Here is a 10,200-nt window from a genome sequence, read left to right as displayed (position 1 = left end):
TTAGAATTGAAAAATTTATTCCAATTTCCAAAACAAAAGATATTTTTTCGGTAATGTTACCGAACGTAATTATAAATTTGTTTGGCACCGATTCGAACATTTTTAACGGGTTAATTTAAGAATAGATTGTTTTAAAATTAATGCTATTTGGATGCTATTCAACAATGAATTTCTATCGAGTGTTGAAACGAGCTACACCGATCTCTGATTTGTGTCTATGGAGTAGTCGTCGCGTTGTCCTTGGTAATTCTTAAGGTCAAAATCGACCTATGTGTGTATACCGACTTCCTTATATACATTTTACGAGTATGATGTTTTCACCGCGTAGGTACTGGAAAGTTTATTCACATCGAATACTCGTCCAATAACGTACGTAGGTACGCGGTTTATTGCCAATTTATTTACGTAGGATGGTAATTCTGTTAATGAAAGTTCACGTGCGTTGATGGGAATATTGCAAGTTGAGAGTATTTTGAACTGTGGAGTAAGTAGTGGGAATTTTTTGAACATGAATTCGAGGATTTACAACTCCGAAACTGGGTACCTATTTAATTCCAGAGATGCTGATTCAGGAAATTTGTTCTTTTCTTTTGAACATTCAAGTGGATAGAAAAAGCTTCTATTCAATCATTAACATCTCTCATAGGTGACATAAAATGTCTCCAAATGCCCATCCTTGAACACATTGACCACCGCATACATGATATGCTTCACTTCAGCATGAGGAAGAGAATACGAAGTCGCAGCTTCGTTCAGCAAGACATCTTCTACTTTACCAGGTTCATCGCAATTCCTCGTTATCACTATCGAACAAACCTTCTCGTTCGTATTATAATAATACACTCCGTAAAACGTATCATTGGCTCGATTACGGAACTGCATCGTCGAAACGAAGAACTCGGAGTTGGCAAACTGCGACGAAGACGCGTACAAGATGGATTGATACCTCAATTCGTTGTCTTTGGAACGTCCATATTGAGCTGTGTTGTTGATACATCTCCCTAAGAGCATTTCCACCAGACCGAATAGGCTCGCTATGGATTGCTTATTCAGTATGACGTCTTTTACAACGAACTGCTGGGAACATTTACCTACTTCGTTGAACGGTAGTCTGGATTCGTTATGATACTCGATGAGTAATTTGTACAAAACGCGTTGAGCTTCTTGATTAGCAATTTTGTAAATATAGGGTTTACGAGTAGATAAATTGCCTATAAAAGGAGTCAAGAATCCTAGATCGAATAAATAAGACCACGTCATCTTGGTGATAGCCAATTCGCTGGAAAACCGATAATTCATGATTTCTTTGACTATTGGTAAATAAAATGGAGGAGTGTAACGGTAATTCAATGATAGGGATTGATTGGAGATAACTGCGAGTAATTCCAACTCCAGTTTAGATCGATTATTCAAATGTTCGCCGATGAAACCGATGTATTTGAAGGATTCTTTGTACACGTTCGATAGTACTTCGTTTCCTATCACTTGCTTACGATAAAGTTTGATGAAACGTGTGAGATGTCTCGGGTTGTAGATCTTCTTGCTGTCTGGATATTTGTGGTAGACGTCGCTGTCTGGATACGTTCGGTAGGCGTCGTAGTACGTTGATAGAATCAGTTTTTCATCGGCTTCGAGATGAAACTTTGTTACTAGTTGTTCGACTTCGGTTTCGTTCAATCCGATGAAGTCGACGAAACGATGCGATCCCAGGAACTCGTAGTGTTTGAAGATGGTTTCAAATTCGAATTTTGGTTTTACTCCCCATCTCAATGGAGCTGCAGAGATGCTCATTATCAGTGCTTTAAACATACAGGTGGACGTTGAGAATAAATCTGAAACGTAATGCAACATCGTATTTAATTCGTGGTAAAATTTCTCGAGTTCGAGGTTTGTGTTCTTGGACAGAAATCCTGCAGCAACGTGATCGTAGTTATCGACAAGTAGGATTACTTTTCGACCGAGGCATCTCGATAGAATCTGTATAATTTCACGTAAAGCCAGTGAAATATCAGAAACGGAGATGTTTCTGGAGAAGAACTCATTCAAGAATTGAACTTCGGCTTCGGCTGGAATCAAATTAGTGGATGAATTCGAATCCTTGCTGGGATCTTGGCAGTATTGAGTATTATGATTTCGTAAAATCGTCGAGTATTTTTTGACTCCTTCTAGTAAAACGTCGAGTAATTTATCTCGAATTGATTCGGAAGTAATTTGGTGATCGGGGAAATCAACTTCCATATCTAATTTTAAAACAACGTATTGAGATTGATGTCTGCGAATGAATTCGGTATCGCGAGCGATCAATGTTTTCTGGAAGATTGCAGAAGGATCAACGTGACCGAGCACTTTGAATTGAGTGGAGTTTATATCGTCATCTTTGAGATCAATACTAGAGAATAGTTCGATCATCGATATCGTGGTGGTTTTTCCAAATCCCCTTGGTGATGTTAGGATTATGCTGGTATCGTCACAGTTGAAGAGCTCGGATAAGAATAACGTCTTGTCTACGAATGTCGGATTCCTGGAGAGTATTGAGAAAGGTAATGTGATCTCCATGCAGGTGATTTGGTGGAAAATCAGTGGTAGAATTATGAGTAATCTGGTGAGCATGGTTGGTGAGATCTGTAAGGCGAAGTTGAGTGAGTCATAAGCTATACTTATACATTTGTATTGCTTCGTATCAGCTTAAAATATGAATAGAATAGAGTAAACTTACTTTACGAATACTGATTAGGTAGATGAGTTATTTCGAACCAATATTTAGGTTGGTTCAAGTAGGATTTACGTTCATTTCAGTGAAATTTACATGATGGAAATAGGTAAATCCGTTGAAACTTTAGCTAGAGAAGGAAACACGATGTGTGTACGGATTCATATCTTGATAATTCTTCAAGTAGAGGCACCAAACTTGATCATTTTGATACAGTTGATACGTACTTGATAGAATTTCAAATTCTAAAATCAGATAAATCTATGATTATTATCAAATTATTTGAAGGAGGAAAATTGAGCATCTCGAGCGATGGAGATTTGATTTAATGAATTTAACTATCCAATTATTTTATTCATTCGGTCATTCCGTCATTCCCCATATTTTTCTTTCATTTAAAATAATTATGATTTTCGATTTTCGAATGTTGAAAAAAAAATTAAAAAAAAATAATTTTGAAAAAAATTTTAAAAATTTTGTTTCAGTGTTGCAAGAGTGGAGTAAGAGTAGGAGTAAGGAGTGCAAGGAGTGAGAATTTTTGAAAGGAGTAGGAGTGGAGTTGGAGTGTTGTCAAATCAAATCAAAACTCCTTACTCCTCTTTTTTCCCCTAATTTTGTGACTAAATTACATCAAAATGTTGCTGTTACTCACGTATTTTCAGTATTTTCAATTTTTTTAGTTGTTTATTTTACTGTTTTTCTCATTAGTCATTATTATCATCAATGATACTATTTTATCAATTATTGATATGAGTTTTACCATCTTACACCTTTAATTTATGGATATAATGATAATCAATCACTCAATATCTGTAGAGTCAAAATTCCTGAAAAATAATGAAAAACAATGGGAGTAAGGAGTGGAGTAGGAGTGGAGTAAGAGTGTTGACATTTCCTTTGGAGTGAGTAAGGAGTGAGAGGTGAGAGTAGTGCCAAATACTATCTACTAACAATACTGGCAACTCCATCAAAAAATGGTGTTTTATCCTCCTAGCGGCCTGGCAAGTAACTAAATTTTACGCAAGCATCTGATTTGCTGATTTGAATCTCGCGGACGCGCGAGATTCAAACCAGTTATGAACCAACCAATCAGAGAATTTTTGATTAGAGTTAGTTTTTTTCCAGGCCGTTCAGATCGCGCTTTTGCTGCGACAAAAACGCTCAATGTATTTTAAATGGAGTTGCCAGTATTGTTAGTTGATAGTATTTGGTAGTGCTGAAACCACCACTCTTGCAACACTTAAAGCTCTTTAATACAAGTATGGAAATAGATTATACTCTTAAGAAAGTCATAGGATTTTACGTAAGTTTTACATACTGCGCAGTGCGCGAGCAAGCATCAAATCAGCTGTTCACGTACAACGTTGCACCCCATTGGTTGCTCCACCCACCTCCACCGCGTGACGACACCAACCTGCCATGCGCAGTACGTAATACATACGTAAAATGCTAAGACTTTCTTGAGAGCATAATCTATTTCCATACTTGTATTAAAGAGCTTTAAGGACAGTGAGTTCAAAACGATCCCAACATGGTTGACTCACATATATGACGTCACTATCACTGTTTATGATAAGGACTTGAAAATTTACGCGATTCGCATTCGCATTCTGAATCTGATTTCAACTTTGCTTTGAGAATCGAGATTTAACTTTCAAGACACATTTCAATTTCTGCGTATGAATTTAATTTATTTTCATGAAGAATTTATGAAACTGTAAGCTGTAGATAGATACTACTACAGACAACAGACTTCAAAGGTCTATAATTAATTACACTCCATACTTTTTAAATCTATCATCTCATGATCTCAAACTTCAATCTAATATCCCATTTGTCACTTCGATTTCACCACCATCTCTAAAGTAACCATATTCTTCAGTACGTATTTCTATTTTCTTTATTCATTTTTGCGCAGTTTTCTATCCTTTGATTGATCAAGTATGACAATCGCATCAACTCAACTTATGAATACAAAATATACATGAATATCAATCATCTTACTCAATTTTTATTTGTTATGAAGATTTTTCATGTAGTGTAGAACTACTGAACTAGAAGGTACTCATAAGTCATAATGAATTTAAATTAATTAGATGAGATGCTTAGAAACTCAGAAAAAAAGTTCGAAATGTTCATCAGTTGCGAAATGTTGACTTGACTTCTACATATAATAATTTTCAAACAATGGACAATTTCAATTTTTATACTTTCACCAAAAAACTACATTGAGTAGTGGTTTAGTTGGTGAGAAAACTGAGAAGTTATTATAATTGTAGTTCAACTTCAACAGGTGCATAGCATACCCAATAATCTGGTAAAACGGCTAAACATTCAGATTTATTGCATTATTCCAATACCAATACGTGCAATACTCGTGCGAATCGCGTAAAATTTACAAGTCCTTATCATAAACAGTGATAGTGACGTCATATATGGGAGTCAGCCATGTTGGGATCGTTTTGAACTCACTGTCCTGAGACGTCTGTATTTTTTCAAGAATGGTGAAGTGGTAACACTGAAATTCCAAAACAAAATTCTAAAGCTCTTTAATACAAGTATGGAAATAGATTATGCTCTCAAGAAAGTCTTAGCATTTTACGTATGTATTACGTACTGCGCATGGCAGGTTGGTGTCGTCACGCGGTGGAGGTGGGTGGAGCAACCAATGGGGTGCAACGTTGTACGTGAACAGCTGATTTGATGCTTGCTCGCGCACTGCGCAGTACGTAAAACTTACGTAAAATCCTATGACTTTCTTAAGAGTATAATCTATTTCCATACTTGTATTAAAGAGCTTTACAAAATTCTAATTTGAACAAATGTGGATACTTTTTTGGTGGTGTGGTGATTGAGTTTTCATTTTTGATTTTTTTTTCAACTCCTTCATTAGTTGATGTGTTGATGATTTTTATAGCTATTTGTTTTGTTTCTGAAGGAAAACTTAGTGATAATAAGTTGATGAATTGAATTTTACAGACATGAAGCTTGAAGTATTTGATTCTAATTTCAACGTAGAATGCTCAACCTCAACAGTCAACACTCAGCGATTTCAACGTAGATCGAAAGCTCCAATTCCAGGATCCCATATCGAGATTCAATCTTATTTTCAACCAGCAGAGGTAAAATATCCCATTTATGAAGTTCTGGTATCCATCCAAAAACTATACGAATGAAATAAGCGAATAATATTGGTACACTTTGAAGAATCATCTCATTATACGTTCGGCGTCCGACGATCTTCGAAGCTCATCCGTTACATACAAACTCAACCAACTGCAGATTAGATTCTTGAAAAACTTAATTTACATAAACATTGCCAAAAAAGCCAGATATTTACGTTTAATGAATACATCCTAAATGTACTTAATTTAGATAATTTACCGAGAAAATTTTGAATCCGTAGGTATCAAGGTGAACGTCTGTACTGTGACTGCTGCTTCAAGAACAAGGTAATACAGAGAAGACAATACAATGTAGTTACTTGAAGTTTATTACGAGTATTATGAAGTAGGTAAATGTATTTTAAAATCATAATCGTTTGACATTTATAATCGTTCGTTTCTCGAAGAAATCCGTAGCAGAGTTTTTGTTCAAAGAATGGTGTTTTGTTCCTATAGGTATCAGTAAGATGGAAAGGATATCGCTGACGTGTTTTTTCCTGTTCTCGACTGTAATACGTAGAATAAGATAACCTATGATGGGAGTTTAATTTAAACTTGAGAATGGAAATGGAACAATCAATCGCTGTTCGTTTATCGAATGTTGATTCAGAATGAATCGTTCGAATCTGACAATGAGAAGTAAGAAATGATCAGTAATAAAAAATGAATGTACGATTATAATATGATCGGCTAATAGATTATTAATTGAAATAATAATTATTATTCGCCAATTATTCTAATCCTTCGGTATTGTTTCCAAATTATATGTACGCAGCTGAAAATCGAATCCGATGCATTCTACGTCCAGAGTAAACAAACCTCCATCTTAAATCACTCAAAACCGAACCCGAATTACGGCGAAAGAATCACCCACCAAGCGAATTTATCAACTTACCACCATCTCGTGTACGTTGGCGAATTAATTTATTAATTCCGGCTTGCAGATCGGACTCTGCTGGTGATTCGAAAACGGATTCTAAATCCGCGCTTAATACTACTCCTGCAACATGTTAGACCGGAACTCAACTATCACAAGTGTTTAACCAAGGTGTTTGTATAACGGTCATCTTGAAGGGACTAGACACTCGTACACGTTAGTATAAAACGAAAACTGTAGCATATTATTTACTCGACTAGCCACCACCGCATTGTCGCTACGTACTCCTATAGGTACTCTTTTAAAAGCACGCGCAACTCTTAAACAAGGGTTAGTTTATTTGAACGTTATAATCGCTAACCCTTCACCCCTTTTTGCGTGTTTGGTGTTTGCTAACTTATGTAACCGAAGACGGATTTAATTAAAGATATGCTTCAATAACTTTTCACTCGAGAGTAAAAGTTGAAAATCTTGACTGAAATATACCGACGAATTGCACATCGTCCCCTCCCCCCCCCCGTCCTCCCTCGTTCGACCGCAAAACTCGAATTGTTTGATTTTCGACTAGAATGTTTAGTTTTGTCGAAAAACTATTTATCTTGCGGGATTTTGTTCTCGTTTGTAATTTGCTTTGGCAGAATGAGAATGAGCTTGAAGAAGATTTTTTTTGGGTCGTATTCGTTCTACGTTGTGTATGATTTTTTGACCTTAACACGATGTATGTAGTGTTCGAAGAGTAGGCCGAGTGTGTATATTGTGATGTTATTTTGTAATATTAATTTTAATCAATTTTCTTGTCTTACAGGTGCGCTGTCAACCGTATCAAATCATAGGTTTAAGTCTATGCGGTAATTAATTCATGAAGGATGTGTTCTTATTTGTGGCAGTTGATTAGAAACAAGATGACTTATTAACCTCGTCGAGATATCGTGTTACAGCAGCGACATATCTACCTACGCAGCGTCGATAATGGTTAGTTTACGTCGATACAATGGATTCTGTTTCACAGAAAGAAGGGGGAGAGTGATGGAAATCGAACGAACGTCGAGTTGTGAAGTTTATACAAAAATTCATCATCGTTCTAATTCCCAATTTATTCTTCGAAATTGAAAAAAATCGATTATTTCGATACAGCTACCTTTGTTTTATAAATCTTCGAAACTAAGCCATCCCTTTTTCAACCCCCAAAGCACAGATTCGCAATAAAACCCTCAGCTCGGCTGCAGCTTCGTCGGTAACTGCAGGAAAAAAACCGTTTGAATTTCTTTATCGTTGATTTCAGCCGAAAAAAAATTTATGTTTAATTTGATGGTCGATATAAAAAATCTGGAGTAAAACATTATAAAAATATTATTGCTTTTTTATTATACTGCATAAGCTAAGGTGGGATGGAGCAAGTACCTGGATATGTATTCCACTATAGTATATTTTTACAACGAGTGATAAAAGAAAAATTCGACATTTTGCCTCCCCCTGCTAACGAGAATTTTTGACTAACGCTAAATCATGGCCATTTGTTGTCGATACTCGTTACATAATAAAATAGTAGGTAGGTACTCGTGTTTGGTAAAAAAGGGTGTAAATTTTTTCGCCAACTGTTAATCCTGGTTAAGTAACGTTTATATGACGTGTCGTGTGTGTGTATACTGTATACGAGTAAAAACGTGCTGAAAACTTCTCACACTTTAGAAATGTAAGTATCACGCACACATCTTATACACGGACGTAAGGAAAACACATATCTCGCAGATATAAGGAGAGATTTACTACTCGCTAGAAACATAAAACTACGATTTCCTTGCTTTTTTCCGGCCTTTAAGTGCCGTCCGATGTTGGGTTTTATTTGGTAATACGGAAAACGTATACGTACCTATATTACCTTCTTAGTAACAAAAAGAAGAAGAAAAAAAAACTTATCTTCTAAATTGAACGGCAATAGTAAAAAATAAAGTTATAGTCGATTTTCAAACTCCAATATTCGTCATTTAAATTCATTTAGAAATTGCTTCGTTTATTGACGCGAGAATCGTAATATAATATGATGGAGACTGAGGACGATTTTGGCGTCTACGAATGTTACGATAGATGCGAGTTTGTGGGTAATTTCGACGTTTAGTCGTGTCAAATTGTACCAACGTGCTTGAAAGTTTAAACGTAAATATTTATGAATATTTTATATGGATGTTGCGAGTTCGCGAATATTAGATACGATGTGTGTGAAGTTGAAGCTCGGCAGATGTCGAGATGAGGAGGGGGTGATTATAATTAGATAATGAGTGAAAAAGAATTATTTTGAAGTTGTTAATTTGGATGTTTAATATTTTTTACAGGTTTTAATGCTGTCCACTTAGTCCAGAAGTTGAAAAGTTGCGGGTTTATGGAGAGCAGGAGGAGCTAATTGCATATTGATTACAAAATGTGACATGAAAACTTTCCGAAGTGAGTCATCATTAGAAAAAATTCATATTCTAACTCACCCTTGTTTCTTAGTTCGTTAATATCAATGCAAAAATATTGATGGATACTCATTTTTGTAGTCAATGGGCCACAAAAATTAGAAAATTTTGACAACCTGCGTGAAATTTTTCAAATATTTTGAAAAATTTTATATAAAAATCAACAAATTTTATGATTTTGGAAAATTTTTTCAAAATTGTCCAAACGTTGGTAGAAAAATTGAAAATCGACTGAATTCAAAACAATTCGTCAATAATATCAAAGTTGAAAAATTTATGAATTTGAAAGTTCGGATTTGTTCATTTAAAAATTTACAACATAAGAAGATTCAGTTCGTTGAGAATTGCGCTGTGGAAAATTCTGTGTTTAGAATTTTGAAAATTCCAAAAATCTATCATTCAAATTCTGTAATTTTGAAACCAAAAAATGGACTTTCGCAAAAACAATATCGTTTTTTTCACTCCTCAAAATATGAATTTTTCTGAAAGCCTTTGTGAAAATTTTAATTTGGAGTTTTTACTCCGAAAAGTTTGATATTGTACTTTTATAGTGTTCTTACTTTGAAAATTCAATTTTGTGACCTCACTTTGAAAGCTTGAAAAGTACTGATTTGATTTTCTGCCTCAAAAATTAAATTTTGAGCTTTCACGCACCTTGAGATTTTGATTTTCAACTTCTGCCTGGAAATCTGAGCTTTGAGCTTTTATCTTCAAAGTTTAATTTTGAGCTTTCGCCTTGAAGGCCTAATTTTGCATTTTCCCTTTGAAAGTTCGAGTTTGAGCTTTTGATTTGATCGTTTAATTTTGAGATTTTGCCTTAAATGTTCAATTTTGTGGTTCTACCTTGAAAGTTCAACTTTCAGCTTTCGGTTGGAAAGTTGAACTTTGCTCATATGACCTTAAAAAATCACTTTTGCGATATTGTCTTGAAAGTTCAATTAATTATTTCATTTTGAAAGTTGATTATTTAGCTCTTTTAAAATCTCAATTTGT

At 35.1% G+C, this 10,200-nt stretch overlaps 1 protein-coding gene and 1 long non-coding RNA gene across 2 annotated transcripts; one reads left to right on the top strand and one right to left on the bottom strand.

The window, feature by feature from the left end:
- LOC135847205 (uncharacterized) lies at positions 1–3,030 on the bottom strand. The gene is made up of 2 exons (XM_065366651.1): positions 2,717–3,030; positions 1–2,622 (listed from the first exon to the last, which is right to left on the bottom strand). Exon 2 carries the CDS (start codon positions 2,608–2,610, stop codon positions 631–633), a length of 1,980 nt encoding a protein of 659 aa, XP_065222723.1. The 5' UTR covers positions 2,611–2,622; positions 2,717–3,030; the 3' UTR covers positions 1–630.
- A 2,514-nt stretch (positions 3,031–5,544) lies between these two features.
- LOC135846246 (uncharacterized) lies at positions 5,545–8,097 on the top strand. Its single transcript, XR_010558927.1, has 5 exons — positions 5,545–5,832; positions 6,117–6,224; positions 6,331–6,513; positions 6,650–6,967; positions 7,557–8,097. It is a non-coding gene; the product is annotated as an uncharacterized LOC135846246 (long non-coding RNA).
- The last annotated feature ends 2,103 nt before the right edge of the window (positions 8,098–10,200 follow it).

This window comes from Planococcus citri, chromosome 5 (genome assembly GCF_950023065.1).
Source record: "Planococcus citri chromosome 5, ihPlaCitr1.1, whole genome shotgun sequence".
Lineage (NCBI taxonomy): Eukaryota > Metazoa > Arthropoda > Insecta > Hemiptera > Pseudococcidae > Planococcus > Planococcus citri.
Note: the sequence above shows the minus strand (reverse complement) of the source record. Positions and strands in the feature narration are given on the sequence as shown.